This window comes from Sapajus apella, unplaced genomic scaffold, assembly GCF_009761245.1.
Source record: "Sapajus apella isolate SASKATOON/1434 unplaced genomic scaffold, GSC_monkey_1.0 scaffold140, whole genome shotgun sequence".
NCBI classification, from domain to species: domain Eukaryota; kingdom Metazoa; phylum Chordata; class Mammalia; order Primates; family Cebidae; genus Sapajus; species Sapajus apella.
Window position 1 is genome coordinate 3,315,113 of NW_022437080.1, and position 18,571 is coordinate 3,333,683.

Consider the following 18,571-nt stretch of genomic DNA (forward strand, 5'->3'; position numbering starts at 1 on the left):
ATAGAGATTTCATTGACTCTGTAGATAACTTTGGGAGTATTGCCGTCTTAAAAATACTGTTTTTTCATTCATGAATATGGGATGTCTTTCTGTATATTTAGGTCTGCTTTCTTTCAACAGTGTTTTGTAGTTTTTAGGTTACAAGTTGCATTTTTTTGTTGTTGTTCAATACCTTCCCAAGTACTTTATTCTTTTTGATGCTATTGTAAATGAAATTGATTTCTTAATTTTATTTCCAGAATGTTTATTGCTAATGTATAGAAATACAATTGATTTTTGAATGTCGATTTTGTGTCCTGCAAGTGTGCGGAATGTGTTTATTAGTTCTAATACTGTTTTTGTTCATTTCTTAGGATTTTCTGTAAGATTATGTCACTTGCAAATGGGTATCATTTTACTTCTTATCCAATCGGTATTCCATTTATTTCATTTTCTTTCCTCTTATTCTGACTAGAGCCTCCAGTACAATATTAAATAGAAGTGGCAAGAGTGGACATCCTGTATCGTTCCTAGCCTTAGTGAGAATGTATCTTGTTTTTCACCATGAAGTTTTTTTACCATAATAAACTTGAGTATGTATTTTTCTGTTTGTTTTCTTTTGAGCGTAAAAGGGTATTGAATTTTGGCATATGCATTTTCTGTGTGTTTTGAGATGATCATTTGTTTTTTGTTTTTTGTTTTTCCTTGAGACGGAGTCTTCCTCTGTCGCCCAGGCTGGAGTGTAGTCTAGTGTTATCTTGGCTCACTGCCAGCCTCTGCCTTTCAGGTTCAAGGGATTCGCCTGCCTCAGCTTCCCGAGTAGCTGGGATTACAGATGCCTGGCTAATTTTTGTATTTTTAGTAGAGGCAGGAGGGTTTCACCATGTTGGCCAGGCTGGTCTCAAAACTCCTGACTTCAGATGATCCGCCTGCTTCAGCCTCGCAAAGTTCAGGGATTATAAGCGTGAGCCACTGTATGCAGCTGGTTTTTGTTCTTTGTTCTGTTAATGTGGTTTATTACATTAATTGGAGTTTATATGCTGAATCGACCTTGATTTTTTTGGATATATCCCAAATGTGCGTGGTATATAATTTGTTTTTTAATGTTCTAGGTTAGGTTTGCTGGTGTTTTATCACGGATTTTTGCATTGATATTGATCTTAGTTTTCTTACCATGTGATGGCTTTGTCTGGTTGTGGTATTGGAGTAATACTAGCTTCACAATGAATTGGGAAGTGTTCCTTCTAATTTTTTTTTTTAACAGTTTTTGTAAATTCTGTAAATGTTTGAAGCCGACTGGTCTAGGGCTTCTGTTTGTGAGAAATTTTTCATTTCTAATTCAGTCTACTTACTTTTTATAGGTCTGTTCAGATTCTTAATTTTTTCTTGAGTCACTGTTGGTAGTTTGTTTCTTTTCAGGAATTTGTCTGTGTCATCTAAGTCATCTAATTTGTTGATGTGCAGTTGTTCATAGTATTCCCTTATCCTTTTTATTTCTGAAAGGTTGGTGTAATGCTCCCTTTTTAATTCTTGAATTTAGTTATTTGTGTTTTCCCTCTTTTTTTCTTTTTTTTGGTTAGTCTAGCAAAAAGTTTGTTAGTTTTGATCTTTTCGAAGGGCCAATTTTTGTTTTATTGATTTTTTTAAAAATTTCAGTAGTATTTTTATTTTCTACTCCCTATTCCTTTAGCTTGTTTTATATTTAAATTGTTCATCATCATCTATTATTTTAAGGTCAAAGGTTAGGTTATTGATTTGACATCTTTCTTGTCAATATAAATATTTATAGTTATAAATTTTATTTTTAGCTGCATCTAATAAGTTTTGGCTTGTTGTGTTTTCATTTTTGTTTATCTCAAAAGTATTTTCTAATTTCTCTTATGCCTTCTATAGACCACTGATTATTTTTGAGTATGTTTTTAAATTTTCACGTATTTGTGAATTTTCCAGATTTCCTTATGTTGCCAATTTCTAATTTCATTGCATTGTTGTTTTGAGATTTGTTTTATTACTTAATATTTGGCCTATCTTGGAAAATGTTCTATATGTGTTTGAGAACAATGTGTATTCTGCTGTTTTGAGGTTGATTGTTCTGTAGGTGTCTGTTAAGCCTAGTAGTTTTATAGTGTTGTATAAGTCTTGTATTTTCTCATTGATTTTCTCTCTACTTGTTTTATCCATTATTGAATGCAGGGCATTGAAATCTCCAACTTTTGTTTTTGAATTGTGTATTTCTTCCTTGAATTTTATACTTTTTTGCTTTGTGTATTTTGTGACTCTGTTGTTAGGTGCATATAGGTTTATAACTGCCATATCTTATTGATGCGTTGGCTATTTTTCAGTATAAAATGCCCTTTGTCACAACAATTTTTTTTTTTTTGTCACAACAATTTTTGTGTCATCATCTGTTTTGCCTGATAGTCGTATAGCCACAGCAGGCCTATGTTGACTACTGTTTGCATAGCATATCTTTTTCTATCTTGTTTTGTCTTTGAATTTAAAGTGTGCACCAGACATTGTGGTTCATAGTCCCAGGACTTAGGAAGGCCAAACTGGGAGGATCACCTTCGCCCAGGAGTTTGAGACCAGCATGGGTAACATAGGACTCTGTACAAAATCCTTTTAAAAAATCAGCCAGGTGTGATAGTGTGCACCTGTAGTCCAGTCTACTCGGGAATGCTGAGGTGGGAGGATTGCATGAGCCTGGCAGATCAAGGCTGCAGTGAGCTGTGATCATGCCAGTGCCCCTCTGCCTGGGAAAGAGAGCAAGACCCTGTCTTAAAAAATAAATAGGAGCATGTTTGTTGTAGGCAACATATTCAGGGTTAATATTCCTTATCCAAAATGTTTGGGACCAGGAGTTTTTTGGATTTTTTTCATATTTTGTAATATCTGCATATGCATAGTGAGGTTTCTTGGGAATGGAACTCAAGTCTAAACATGAAATTCTTTTATGTTTAAAATAATTTACCTTACTCATATAGCTAAACGTAATTTTATACAATTTTTTAATTGTTTTCGAGGCGGGGTCTTGCCCTGTTGTACAGGCTAGAGTGCAGTGGTACAGTAATAGCTCACCACAGCCCTGACCTCCCTGGCTCAAGCAATCCTCCCGCTTTAGCCTTCCAAGTAGCTGGGACTACAGGCATGCACTACCACACCTGGCAATTAAAAAAAAAAATTTTTTTTTTGGGGGGGTAGGAATGGGAGTCTCCTGTATTGCCCAGGTTGGTCTCAAACTCCTGGGCTCACATGATCCTCCTGCCTTGGTCCCCCAAATTGCTAATATTATAAGTGTGTGCCACTGCACTAACCAATGATATTTTAAATAATTTTGTATCTGAAACAAATTTTCTATTTTATTACCCTTGCAGGCCTCTTGCATGGGGGGAATCTGGGCATGCATGGAAAAGGCATATTGCAGTGGAAGGGGCTGGGATGGTTTTTTTCCTCCTGGGGGATGCTGAATAAACTGTGAGTTGTGCATCTGCCTTTTAACTGTGACATATCATATGAGGTCAGGTTTGTGGAATTTTTCATTTCTAGTATCATGTTGGTACTCATATTTTTCATCTTTTTTTTTTTTTTTTTTTTTAAACAAAGTCTTGCTGTGTCACCCAGGCTGGAGTACAGTGGCATGATCACAGGTCACTGCAACCTCAACCTCCCAGACCCAAGTGATTCTCCTATCTCAGTCTCCCAAGTAGATGGGACTACAGGCATGCACTACTGCACCCAGCTAATTTTTGTATTTTTTGTATAGATGGGGTTTCTCTGTGTTTGCCAGGCTGGTCTTGAACTCCTGGGCTCAAGCAATCTGCCTGCCTTGGCCTCCCAAAGTGCTGGGATTATGGTGGGAGCCACCATGCCTGGACATACACACCTTTCTTTCATGTAACTCTATTTTTTTCCTTTCCTGTGTGCTGTTAATATTATATTAATTATATCATTATATATTGTATACCTAGCAACACAGTTATAATTATTGCTTTATGCATTTTTTTTTTTTTTTTTGAGACGGAGTTTTACCCAGGCTGGAGTGCAATGGCGCGATCTCGGCTCACCGCAACCTCCGCCTCCTGGGTTCAGGCAATTCTCCTGCCTCAGCCTCCTGAGTAGCTGGGATTACAGGCACGTGCCACCATGCCCAGCTAATTTTTTGTAGTTTTAGTAGAGACGGGGTTTCACCATGTTGACCAGGATGGTCTGGATCTCTTGACCTCGTGATCCACCCGCCTCGGCCTCCCAAAGTGCTGGGATTACAGGCTTGAGCCACCGCGCCCGGCCTATGCATTTTTTTTTAAACCAATGTATTAGTTTCCTATTGCTGCTTATATAGAAAAAGACTTAACATAGCGGGCCTGATTGCTTATTTTTAGAAGGCCTGCTTAGGAGGTCAGCCTTTGGTTTACACCTGAGAACTTGGATTTCAGGAGGGTTCCATCCTTCCTAAATGATAACTGATAATGATTTGTACAAACACTATGGTTTATGCAGAATACCTGCTTTTCTTCTCGGAATCTGGAATTTTGGTATGTGTTAGGCAAGGGTGTCTACATGATCAACCTCCAATATAAAACACCTCCCCCAGCAAAATATGTAGAATATTCATATTATATATTTCTCATTAGTATTATTTATACTGATTTTTTTTCTTTTCATGGCTCATTTTCTGTTTTTTTTTTATTATTAATATGTTCATTGGTTTTATCTTCTAAGGTAATAAAGAATGCTGATGGGAGAACCATTTTCCTAATTTTCAAATTGTTGAGCTGTTTGCCATGATGGGTGAGTTCAAACTAAAAGCATTTTTCAGCTACAATTGAAGAATAGAACGGAAGTGAAAAACTTTCTCTATTATGTGTTACTGTAAACCTTTTTATAAAAAAATTTTATGAAATAGCACATTTATGAAATGTTTTGTGTTTACTTAATAGACTTTTAATTAAAGCACTTTTTATGTTGCTATAGTTTTAGAATGATCATTTTATGCATAACACAGTAGGGACATTCCAAATAAGCTGTTAAGATATGTTATGATTTCCTTAAAGTCTGATGGCAAGAGAGAAACGATGAAATTTTATTTTATGATAATTAGAGCAGCAAATCACTGGTGCTCAGGGAGGATATGTTTTACAACTCTTGGTCATATATTGTGGTATAATGTTAAAAAGACTAAAGTTTGGGAATGGGTTGTATATGCTCAGTTTACATATCATGTTGTTTTCCTCTTTGCCTTCTTTTTGTTTTTCCTTTTCTTCCTTGTGTTAAGCTTTCCATCATGAGGCAGGAACTAGACAGGAAGACACTAGAAGGAAATGGAGTCATGAATGACCTATCCTATCCTAAATCAAGAAAAATGGGACTGAGTAGTTGGATGTTAAATTTTGAAACTTAGACTAACCCTGGCATTTAACTCTGACACTTACTTGCCAGAGTTTGCCTTTATCACACATTTTCTACTTCTTGCTTAACAAATACACACACACACACACACACACACACACACACACACACCCCTCATGAAGAACTTATATTTGCCCATGTGATGAAAGGAGGGGCTAGGACACTTTCACTGTGTGTCATTGTAGCAAGTATGTCAGCTCAGACTTCATCTTCTTGAAAAATTTCTCTTCCTCTTCCTTTTCTGTAGTCATGAGTAGCAGTGCCCTCTTGTAGCCCAAATCCTCCACTGTAGTCAGCCTTACTTTCAGCTCCAAATTGTATGTACTTTTACTGAACTCCTTTCAATTTTTCGTTTTGGCTGCTGTTACTTGTACTCTATGTATTGATCAAATTTATTTCTATCAGCCTCAATTAATACTGCTCTGTAGTAGGCAACAATCATTGCTTAAAAACATATACAAAGTAGTCACAGAACACCATGACAGGTGTTTGAAGTTTTAATTAAGGATGTTCTTCTTAATTCTTTTTCAAGTATCATGAATAAGCATATAAGATATTTTATTCAAAATTTCTGATAAAAGATTTTTGAAAACATTATTTTCCAAATAGTTTTTGGTTTTGTGCTCAGTTGAATGTCCTTCCAACATGTGTCGGAAACCCACTGCTTTTTCTGTGTACCCATTGGGCAGAGTCTAGGATCCTTTGGGCATCCTCAGTGCCTACTAGGTCATTTTGTGATCTTCATGAGATTTATAACCTGTCTAATCTGCCTGGTATCCTGTGGCCACCATTGAGCTCCGTAATAGAATGAAATAGTCTAAGAGGTGTTAGAACAGTGCTTATTATAGTTTTTGAATATGCTCATCATGTGCTTGGTCTTTTGGGATTTATTAGCTTACAATTGTCAGCCTCTTCAAAGTTTCTTACTGGATACTTATTTAAATTATTTATTTAAATAAGTTGTGTATTTATTTTACTTATTTAAATAAATTATCTTTTAATTTATATAAAATATATAAATTACTTAAGTAATTTAAATACATAATTAAATTTATCTAAATTTTATATAAATTATATTAAATATGTATATATTATATATGGAAGTATATTTTATATAAATTATATAAAATACATTTTAAAATGAATAAAATAATAATTAATTATTTGAATAAGTACCCAGTAGTAATTCTTCAAATTAAATTGCCCTTTGTTTTGTATGTTACCTTCCTAATATGGGAACTTCTATTCAACAGGTCCTGCTCTTCTTTTACATATGTGACAGAGAACCATACTTATTTGTTTTTCTGTTCTCATTTTTCTTAATAAAGAAATAAGTATATAGCCGGGCGCGGTGGCTCACGCCTGTAATCCCAGCACTTTGGGAGGCTGAGGCGGGTGGATCACGAGGTCAAGAGATCGAGACCATCCTGGTCAACATGGTGAAACCCCGTCTCTACTAAAAATACAAAAAATTGGCTGGGCATGGTGGCGCGTGCCTGTAGTCCCGGCTGAGGCAGGAGAATTGCCTGAACCTGGGAGGCGGAGGTTGCGGTGAGCCAAGATCGTCCCATTGCACTCCAGCCTGGGTAACAACAGCAAAACTCCGTCTCAAAAAAAAAAAAAAAAAAAGAAATAAGTATATATAAATATTGGCCGGGCATGGTGGGTCACATATGAAATCGCAGCACTTTGGAAGGCCCAGGCGGGCAGATCACTTAAGGTCAGGAGTTTGAGACCAACCCGGCTGACATGGCGAAACACCACCTCTACTGAAAATATAAAAATTATCTGGGCTTGGTGGCATATGTCTGTAATCTTAGCTGCTTGGGAGGCTGAGACAGGAGAACTGCTTGAACCCTGGAGGCGGAGGTTGTAGTGAGCAAAGATCACATCATTGTACTCCAGCCTGGGCAACAAGACTCTGTCTCAACAACGACAACAAAAATAAGAGTATATATAAATGCGATAATCTATTTTAGCCAAAGGCCCTCCCCAAGGCATTTATTTTGGCATTGTAATATTAACCACATAAAATTGTTTAAATTCAGATGTTTAGGTTTTCTCTAATAAATTCTTGGAACAACGTAGATATTTTTAAAAATTAGAGTTCCGACTTTGTGAGGCCAAGGTGGGAGGATCGCTTGAGCCCAGGAGTTCAGGACCAGCCTGAGCAACGTCATAGTGAGACTCCATCTCTACAGAAAAATAAAAAAGAATTAGAGTTCTATCCCTAGTATAGAATTAAGGATTTACCTTATTTATTTTTATTTTTATTTTATTTTATTTTACTTTTTGAGACGGAGTCTTTCTTTGTCACCCAGACTGCAGTGCAGTGGTGCAATCTCAGTTCACTGTGACCCCTGCCTCCTGGGTTCAAGCGATTCTCTTGCCTCATTCTCCTGAGTAGCTGGGACTACAGGCACTCACCACCATGCCCGGCTAATTTTTATATTTTTAGTAGAGACAGTGTTTCACCATATTGGCCAGGCTGGTCTCAAATTCCTGACCTTGTGATCCACTGGCCTTGGCCTCCCAAAGTGCTGGGATTACAGGCATGAGCCACCACGCCTGGCTAAGGATTTACCTTTTTAAAGAAGTTCACATCAAATGTTTTTATTCTAGTTGAGATCCTTCTGAGTTTATTGATGGTACATCTATTGTGATTATACTGTACCTGATTGGCTTGGTTTCCTATTTGGTAAGCTACCATTATGAAATAACTTGATTTTGTAAAAAGTACTTAGTGAAGGATTATAAAATTTTCTTTTAACCTGGAAATATTAATTAATAAAATCAATAATAAAACCATTGTAACAATTACTTTTAAATTGTAATATGCAAATAACTTCACTACAAAATAGAATATATTAAATGTTATTAAAAATTAGTGAATTAGAAAAGGCAGCTATTTGTGTGAGAGACTGTTAGGGCTATTGAATTGTCAGAATATTTTTAGTGATTTCCCTTATAGGATAGGGCATATTTTAATTTTTATTATTCCAAGAACGTAAGTTAATGCTCACCAAAATGGTTACATTTTAAAGTGTAAACTATAAAGTCTCATGAATCCTTTATTACTGTTTGTGATTATCATTAGTAGTTTTGATTTACTAGTGAAAATAAGTAAATTGTCCCTGAAGTCTTCTAGAGAGCTTATAGTTGGCATTACTGGAAGGCACACGCTTTGAGTCTCAGAAGGAAATCTTTGTATATTTGGAAGAGTCTAAAAGTTCAAGTTCATGATCCTTTCTCTCAGTTTTATAGACTTGGTACTTTTTCTAAAGAATGGAATTTTCTTATGTTGTTACTGGCCAAGATCTATAAATAGTCTGTTTTTAGTCTTGTCAAACCTTATGGTGAAGAAGTTTGAGAGCATTTTCAAATACGGTAGGCCAGTATCCACAGGTGAAGCTTTTCTTTGGTTCTGACTCTTAAGTGTTGATGAAAGAAAAAAAAACCTTCAAAAATGAAGTCTGTATTTTGAATATAAAAGCTAAATAATCATATTTATGTGGAGTTGTTTATTTTTTCCCTAGTTGCTTTTTTAAAGATTTTAGATGTCTTGATGTTTTGTTTGCAAGTCATAGAAAAGAATTTGTTATAACAGGGCAGTTTTGACTTTATTCTAGGAATTTAAATCATTGGAAGAATCAGAATGACTTCATCTTGTCTGTAAGTGTCTCATGTGTAGACTAATGCTAGAGCTTGAGTCTAGTGCAATTTTATTTTACCAAAATTGTAGGCATTAAAAATACTCTAGATGCATTTTGGCATTAAATTAATATATTCTGTACATTAAATTTTATTATAAATTTTTTTTGATGTCTATACATGTTGATATATATGTCACAATTATAACTCTATATATGTGTTATTTCCAAATTATCTAGATGATCAGCAAGCTTTGAACTCAATCATGCAAGATTTGGCTGTCCTTCATAAGGCCAGTCGACCAGCATTATCCTTGCAGGAAACCAGAAAAGCAAAATCTTCATCACCAAAAAAACAGGTATTTATTTTAATAAGTGTATTTTGTATTTCTATGAATTAGTTTCTTTTAATATCCTAATGTTATGGAGGACTTGTTTAATATGTTTAGCTTTTATACTTTCAAGCCAAGTATTTTGTTTGTGTTTGTTATACATTTTCCCGTAAGAGTGTGTGTTCATCTATTAACAATAGCATGGTAGACTGGACAAAGAGAATGTGGTACATATACACCATGGAATTTTATGTGGCCATAAAAAAGAACAAGATCATGTTCTTTCAGGAACATGGATGGAACTGGAGGCCATTATCCTTAGCAAACTAATGCAGGAACAGAAAACCAGATACCCAATGTTCTCACTTATAAGTGTAAGGTAACTAATGAGAACACGTGGAGACATCGAGGGGAACAACACACACTGGGGCCTACTGGAGGGTGGGGGGTGGGAGTAGGTAGAGTCAGGAAAAATAACTAATGTGTACTAGGCTTAATACCTCGGTGGTTAAATAATCTGTATAAACAACCCCCATGACATGAGTTTACCTGTGTAAGAAGCTTGCACATGTACCCCTGAACTGAAAATAAAAAAAGAAAAATTTTTAAAGTATGTGTTTATAAAGAATGGTAGCATTCTGCAGCCAAGGTTGACCCCTTCCCAGAAAAAATAATGTAGCATTATATTTAATGTGGTAACTGTTCTCCAAAGCTGACATTTTATCCATTTTTCAAGCCATTAAGCAAATTGGTTTTTTTTGTTGTTGTTGTTGTTCTTCAAATAATCTATTCTGGATGTTTAGAAATGAGGATGATTTTATTCTGGTAAATGAAATTAGTTTGGGATACTCAGCATGACACATAAAAATATAATCTGTATTTGCCATAACAGGATCAGCAAATATCTCATACTCCTGGTACCTTCTGTAATAGATCTTGGTTTTTTTCCTGTTGCACCCAGATTCAGCAACATAATTCTCAACTTTTTAGCAGACACTATCAATTGATTATGCTGGTACAGAAATTGAAACTTCCCTCCCTGCCTGCTCTATTTTAAATGAATGGCTTTTTAAAAAATGATTTACAAATTATAGAAATTTTATCTAATCTCTGAATGATTTGTCTAACTCTGAAAGACTGATTTGTCATTTCATTACAGAATGATGTCCGAGTCAAATTTGAACATAGAGGAGAAAAAAGGTAAGGAAGGAAACGTTACCTGTTTGTTAATTGATTTAATCAAATGTGTATGGTAATTAAGCTTTTGAAAGGTTCTTTTCAGATTTGAATGAAGTTTCATGGCTTACAAATTGAGAATAGAGTAGTCCTTGGGAATGTGGGTAATGTCCTTACACTTAAGATAGATAAAATATGTCAAAATTCAGGCTAAACATTAGAAATGATTAATGTCTTTAAAGGTCACTGCTTAATACAGCTTTTAAATATTGTCATTTCCACCCAGGGAAAATTAAATATATTTTTTCTTACAATGGTTTCATCCCTCCAGATACTATATAGCATTTATATATATGAGCTTAAGATTCAAAATTCTGATCTTTCTCGAGACACCTCAGTGCTGTGACATGTATGTCATTAGTAATGTTGAGGAAAGTGAATTGGACTGGTGCTGTAAATTATTTAGCAGCGATGTAAACCTAGCCTTCTACTTGGTGTCTGTATCTCTGTGCACAAATGATAGGGTCGTAGTTGACAACAAAATTGCTCACAGGATCTAATAGGAGTTAAGAAAAACAGAATTTCATTTCTGCTATTAGTGCCTCATGAAATGAATGCAGTGAAAAGCCTAACAGTTTTAAGGATTTTAAAGTGGCTCACAAACATATTTTACATAGAAATGTTTAAAACTGGAATATACCAAATAAACCATGGAACTGTCCAATCTGCTTTCCTAAAATGATTTAAGATTCTTTTATGAATATTTTCTAAATTTTTTCATTCATTCAGCATTATTTGTTGAGTACTTAGTATATGCTAGGCCCTGAAGGAATAAAGGGAGCAAAGCAGACATGTCTCTTTCCTTGTGGGACTTACAGGGTGATATTGATGGTCTTCAAGGTTTAGGTGCATGCTCTCTAGGGGCAGCACAGGCCAGTCCTTTGGGAAATAGAAAGAAAACATTGGAATTTTAATGTTTAAAAAATACTAGGCCGGGTGTGGTGGCTCATGCCTGTAATCCCAGCACTTTGGGAGGCCAAGGTGGGCAGATCACCTGGAGATTAGGAGTTTGAGTCCAACCTGGCCAACATGGTGAAACCCTGTCTCTATTATAAATACAAAAAAAAAATTAGCAGGGCATGGTGGTGTGTGCCTGTAATCCCAGCTGCTAGGGAGGCTAAGGCAGGAGAATCACTTGAACCCAGGAGGTGGAGGTTGCAGTGAGCTGGGATTGTGCCACTGCACTCCAGCCTGGGCAGCAGAGCAAGACTCTGTATAAAAAAATAATAATAATTTAATATATATATATGAAGTATGCCTACATGATGCATGCACCCAAAAATGTTGAGTTGATAAGGATACAGAAATCAAAATTTGAATCCCTGGAGAACAACTTTCTTCTTTAACAGTTTCATTGCATTCTGTCATACAGATGTTATATAGTTAAGTTTAATCACTTTCCTCAATGGACATTTTGCATTGCTCTTTAACATTCATATGGTAGTTTCAGTGGAAATTAAAAACTGTAGAAAATTTTGAGAATTTCCTTTTTAAAATTTGTATTAGGATAAAACAAACTTCATAGTTTTTTTTAACTTTGTGTTGAAAATTTGTGCCTGTGATAAAAAATCATCTGTCATAATATTTAAGTAAAGTGAATATTTACATAGATTTTAGTTAATTTTGTATCTTTCTAAAAGGAGGTAACTGTTGCAGGTTTATTGTTTAACTTTGCCTACGAAAATAAAATCTTAAAATTGTGTTTGTGTAGGATCCTTCAGTTCCCCAGACCAGTTAAACTGGAAGATCTGAGATCTAAAGCTAAAATTGCCTTTGGACAGCCTATGGATCTACATTATACCAATAACGAGGTAAACATGTACTGTTTTACTCTAGTAGGTCTTATCTTGAAAAGTAATGTGTTCGTTTAAGAGACTACTTTTAAGACTTGTGTTTTTATTTAGGGATTGATAAGTATGGTATGTCAGAAGAAGAAAACATCATAAGTAAATTTTAACTGACTAAAATGGATTTATTTCATTATGGAAAATAATAGAGGTGCTACTATGCAAATAATTGAGGGTTTATTATGGGGGAAATATATGTATTACTTGGAATTTTGTTGCTTGTTTATGTTTTGTTTATATTTTGTGTACTTTATTGATGAACTGTCTTTTCCTCTCATACTCTACTCTTGGCTACAGATGACAGAGCTTTGGTAGTTAAACAGTTGAGTTAAAACTTAAAGGATTATTTTAGTGTTGGTTAGGGATCAATTAGATTATTATGTTTGAGAATCAGTGCATATGATCTTAAAGGCTTGCTCTAGCAGTGAGGAGCTCTGTGTTGTGGAGAAACCCTTTTTAATGTTCTGTAAACTTAGGATTGGATTCAATGATCTCTGAAGTTTCTTTAGTTCTTGATATTCTGTGAGATATCAGGATCTTGTGATCTTAAAATTTATAGGGCAATATAGTTAATAATTAGTAATTAGGTGAATTTGTTTTTTATATTCAGAAAATATGTGTTAATTTTTTAGGCATAATGCTATAATTTATAAGTTAACAGCATCTCATGGAGTAGACCTTACAGACTTGTGGTACAAGCAAACCATTAATAAATGAGTTGTTTCAATATACAAAGTTCTTTGAAAGAAATGTATAAAGTATTGTGATGAAGAATAAAGGGCAGACTCATGCCTATAATTGTAGCACTTGGGGAGGTCAGAGCAGGAGGATCACCTGAGGCCAGGAGTTCAAGACTAGCCTGGGCAAAATAGCAAGGCGCCATCTCTGCAAAAAAGTAAAATTATCTGAGTGTGATGGCATACACCTGTAGTCCCAGCTACTCGGGAGGCTGAGGCAGGGGGATCTGAGGTAGGAGGATAGCTTGAGCCCAGGAATTTGAGGGTATAGTGAGCTATGATTGCACCACTGCACTCCAGCATGTGTGACAAGAGTTGTCTGAACAAAAGAGAATAAATTTTTTAAACATGTCTTGAACTTGAATCATTATCCCATAGGATGATTCTAGGGGAACCTTGGTATATCTTGTTTTCTTTATTCTAAAATTGTATTATTGAAAACTTTCAAAACTTTGAAATGCTAAGATACATTAACACTGTAATATTGTCTTTATCTGCTAGGCTAGTAGGTCTATCAAGAAAAAGGTTAGTGTGACATAATTTGTTCGTGTTATACCTATGCCAGCTCCTAAAAATTGCTGGGTTTTTTTGTTTGTTTGTTTGTTGTTTTTTAATGATTTCTCCCAGTTTGCTATGTAACTTTTTTTCTGGGGTTTACTCGAGGATTGACATCAAGCTAACTGATTTTTATTTATTTTTTTTTTTGAGATGAGGTTTCACTCTGTTACCCAAGTTGGAATGCAGTGGCCCGATCTCACCTCACTGCAACCTTCACCTCCCAGGGCTCACACGATCCTCCCACCTCAGCCTCCTGAGTAGCTGGGACTACAGGAGGGTGCCACTGTGCCTGGGTAATTTTTGTATTTTTGGTAGAGACGGGGTTTCATCATGTTGCCCAGGCTGGTCTCAAACTCCTGAGCTCAGGTGATCCACCTGCCTCGGCCTCCCAAAGTGCTGGGATTACAGATGTGAGCCCCCATGCCTGGCCTGATCTGTATTTTTAAGAACCCTTTCCCATTTTCTAAAAATTGGAAAATTGCTCTATTTTTAGTTTATTTTAGTTTGGTTTTCTCATGCTTACTGAAGGACTTCTGTGAGTGGTTCTGCCATTATATTTGGTGGCCTCCGGCAGGAATGTGATAGAGGTGGCATTAGGATAAGATTACATTTAAGATTTCTTGTAACCCTGAGATTCTGTGCGTGAACCATGTCCTGATTCATATCTTGACATATTGTCCCAAACCAAATGGATGATCTTCAACATTGGGGGTACTAAGGAAAATCTTAGTTTTATGGACATGTGGATAAGCAAAAAAATAATTTTTACTGCATGCTATTCCACTTCTATAAATATTTTTTTCGAGTGTAATATTAACTTCTCTGTTCAAAGTGAACTATTACTCTGTAAGCTTCTAGTTGGCAGAATTGAAATGTTGTGCAAATTTAAGCTGGAAATAAAAGCTGGGATTGTTAGAATTTGTTAGTTTGGCCTCTCTAATTAAAGGTGTGTAGGGTGTGTTTGTGTGTGTGTGTGTGTGTGTGTGTGTGTGTGTGTGTGTGTGTGTGTATGTGTGTATGTGTGGTCATGGGGGGGTGTGTTGTCATGGGGGTTGGGTGTAGGGGTGTTCAGGCCAAGTTAGGATTTTCTAAGATCATTTCCATTTTAGATACATTTTAGATGAGTAGAGCAGGAATTTTTTTCCTTTGTTTTGTTTTGTTTTGTTTGTTTTTGTTTTTGTTTTTTTTTTTTGAGACAGCATCTTGTCCTGTCGCCTAGGCTGGAGTGCAGTGGCACAATCATGGCTCACTGCAGCCTCAACCTCTCCAGCTCAATCAGTTTTCCCCCTTCAGCCTCCTAAGTAGCTGGGACTACAGACATGCACTACCATACCTTGTTAATTTTTGCATTTTTTGTAGAGATGCAGTTTCACCATGTTGCCCAGGCTGGTCTTGAACTCCTGGGCTTAAGCAGTCGGCATACCTCAGCCTCCCAAAGTGCTGAGATTACAGGCATGAGCCACTGCGTCCGGCCTGGAGAAGCTTTTAATGGCTCTTTTCATACTTCACTATGTAAAGTCAGGAAGATAATTCAATTCTTTAAGATTTCAGTTAATATGTTCTTGAACTCAATTTTAAGTTTCCTTTCTAGAAAGGATTTATATCAACAAACAACTGATTTATCAAAAAGAAGCCAGAGGGAGATCGATTTCATGAATGAGAAGGAAGTGAATTCACCAAGCAAGGAAACATTCTCTGATTTCTTTAGTATAATGTAAATAACTTGGGACTTGTTCCTGACTCTTAGTCCTCATTTTAGTTTGTAATAGGTGACCTTAGATCATAGGCGGGAACATATTAGGTCTGTAGGCAATGTCTAAGCTGCTGCACCAGGCACTCCTCCAGGATATTACATTTTAGAGCAGCAAACTGAAGAAGAGCAGAATCATTTGTTCCTTTTTTTTTTTTTTTCCTGTCATTTGACTTAGTGGCTTTTCCCCCCAAAAAGCAGCAGTATCTTGGAGAAGTAAGCAATCCAGTTATAAATGTATGGTAAAAGTAAGTGTTCAGATGGAAAATTGGTAGAACAGTCTTTATCATTGCTTTAAAATTCTCCTGCTTAAAAAGTAATAGACTATTGAAGATAGAAGCAAGATATACCAATATGTTTCATAATTGGTGGGAAATAGAAATGTATTTAAGTAGATAGGTAAATCAGGCTTGTTCTTTGATACCAAACAGTTAATAATTGTATTTTATTAGAAAAAAATTCTCATAGAGCAAATAGAGCCCAGTTAGTAACTTAGAGTAATACAAAATTACCTACAAACAATATGTTCTAAGTGCAGAGTAAGTAAGTGCAAGTAGATTGTCTGATGGAATACACATGAATCCTTTGTATTCATGTCTGGCAGCCTTTCTTAAAGCAAGGACTTTTTTGGCCAGGCACAGTGGCTCACGCCTATAATCCCAGCACTTTGGGAGGCCCAAACAAGCAGATCATTTGAGGTCAGGAATTTGAAACCAGTCTGGTCAACATGGTGAAACCACGTCCTTCGCTAAAATAGAAAAATTAGCCGCTTGTGGTGGTGCGTGCCTGCAATCCCAGCTACTGGGGAGGCTGAGGCAGGAAAATCACTTAAACCCAGAAGGCAGTTTGCAGTGTGCTGAGTGAGATTGCCACTGTCCACCCTGGGTGACAGTGAGACTCCATCTCAAAACAAAAAAACCAGAACCCCAGGGACTTTTTTCATAAAGAAGTCTGCAGAATGAACACACACCATGCCAGCTTTTGGGTTTGGGTTCAGATTAAGCTTTTACCACTGTGATATTTATTAAACAGCATTTATCATGTGTCTGCTCTTTGCTCATTGCTGGTGTGGGGGGGAGGGGAGTCCTTGTCCTCAAAGAATACTATAGAAGACCCCAAACTAATTCAGCCTTACATTTGAATGGCTCATATATTGTGCTAAGTAGAGCCAGTTAACAAGTGCAGAATATGTTCACTTGTTTTTATTCTGTCCCTCCTTCAGTGAAATGGAATTTACTTTTTAAGAAAGTAACAGATATTTTTATTTTTTTAAACTGTATGAATTTATGCTTTTTCTCATAGAACTCTTAGGTGCTTTTGTCCTCTATAACATCTGCTGCATGAGAGGACTAATGAAAGCAGATTCCACATTCAGGCTTTACTATGGAATGGTTAACTCATTAGTTTATTTGTTTTAGGGTATAGTGGTCAGGTCACCAGGCTCAGAGAGAAGAACCCCAGGTGGGCTGTAGATTGCAGATATGTTACTAGCGGTACCTCTCCATAGCAGCTGTCCTCCATGGCATGTGCTTAGGATGCTGGTATGTTGAAGAGCATACCAGCTAAGAGTGCAAATTTGTGGTTACTATTGAAAAAAGAAATGAGTTTGATCTACACAGAAGAAAAGTAGTAACTTTATTTCATATGGTCTCTCTCTGTACTCCTTTATGCTGTTGAGGGGCGAATATACTATAACAAATTTAGCAACATTATGGAAATATTCTAGAAAGTTAATCTTTAAACATTATTTTCTAGAAGAATGTAATGATTAATAAAGCAAAATTTAAAAACATCTATGTTCATTCTAAGATTTTAGTGGTGGTAGAATGAGGAGAGGAAAGCAATCTGCACATGCACATTTAGACTTTCATCATAGTAACAAATCAAAGAGCAAGGTATTTTGACATTTGTAATTCCTTAGTAGTGGAGGTGCTAGTGGAAGAACTTGACCTGGTGAGATAGCTGAATGATTCCCTATGTTTGTTTTTAGTTGGTAATTCCATTAACTACTCAAGATGACTTGGACAAAGCTGTGGAACTGCTGGATCGTAGTATTCATATGAAGAGCCTCAAGATATTACTTGTAATAAATGGAAGTACACAGGTATGACTTGGGATATTTTTTTCAGTAAGAATTATAGGACTTATGCTTATAAAAGTTAATATATGAAGCATAGTTATATTCTGTAACCATTATAATATTTTCATTATGATTAAATGTAAACTTTCATCCTTTACTTACTATACTTTAATATCCTTGCTCCTCAAAACCGCATAGTCATAGTTATAAATAAGTATAATATATTGTACATATGAAGCTAATAGAAGCTGGCAACTTAGAAAGAATTATGTTAGAATTAAAATTTGAGAGAGAGAGGATTTGATTAAGGCCCACAAACAATATAAAATAGTTCGTACTTGGTAAGGGAGAGGATTCTTTTTAAAGCCCCAGGGAGGAAGAATAACGTTAATTGTCTTTTCTCCTTCGTAGGCTACTAATTTAGAGCCATTGCCATCACTAGAAGATTTGGACAATACTGTGTCAGTAGCAGAGAGGAAAAAACGGCTTTCTATAATAGGTAAGAAAGAAAACTAGTGTCTGAATTACGAAATGAGTGAGTTCTCAGTTTCTTCTCTATCCTTTGATGTAGTGCAGCACCTAAACATATTTGTGATAAATAATATTCTTTTTCTATACTTCCTGTAATTTATGTAAATTAAATACATTCTAGTATTTGATGTCCCTTGGATATTCAAGTTTACAGGGTTAGTAATGTCCGGTTTAAATTCTTTGTTACATGCTTAGGGTATTTTAATGTTAACAAATTCAAATAAAACTTTAAATAGGTTGTAGGCTGGGTGAGGTGGCTCACGCCTGTAATCCCAGCACTTTAGAAGGCCAAGGCAGGTGGATCACAAGGTCAAGAGATCGAGACCATCATGGTCAACATGGTGAAACCCCAACTCTATTAAAAATACAAACATTGGGCCGGGCGCGGTGGCTCAAGCCTGTAATCCCAGCACTTTGGGAGGCCGAGGCGGGTGGATCACGAGGTCAAGAGATCGAGACCATCCT

The 18,571-nt window shown here is 36.1% G+C and overlaps 1 protein-coding gene across 1 annotated transcript in view; it reads left to right on the forward strand.

Moving 5' to 3' along the window:
* The window catches only part of MAP3K2 (mitogen-activated protein kinase kinase kinase 2), a 57,972-nt gene that overhangs the window by 14,716 nt on the left and 24,685 nt on the right, over window positions 1-18,571 (forward strand). The window contains exons 2-7 of the mRNA XM_032263951.1: window positions 4,699-4,767; window positions 9,276-9,394; window positions 10,527-10,567; window positions 12,315-12,414; window positions 17,486-17,599; window positions 17,987-18,074. Of these exons, the coding sequence (XP_032119842.1) occupies window positions 4,761-4,767; window positions 9,276-9,394; window positions 10,527-10,567; window positions 12,315-12,414; window positions 17,486-17,599; window positions 17,987-18,074 (469 nt within the window). The 5' untranslated portion in view covers window positions 4,699-4,760. The remainder of the gene's footprint in view (window positions 1-4,698; window positions 4,768-9,275; window positions 9,395-10,526; window positions 10,568-12,314; window positions 12,415-17,485; window positions 17,600-17,986; window positions 18,075-18,571) is intronic.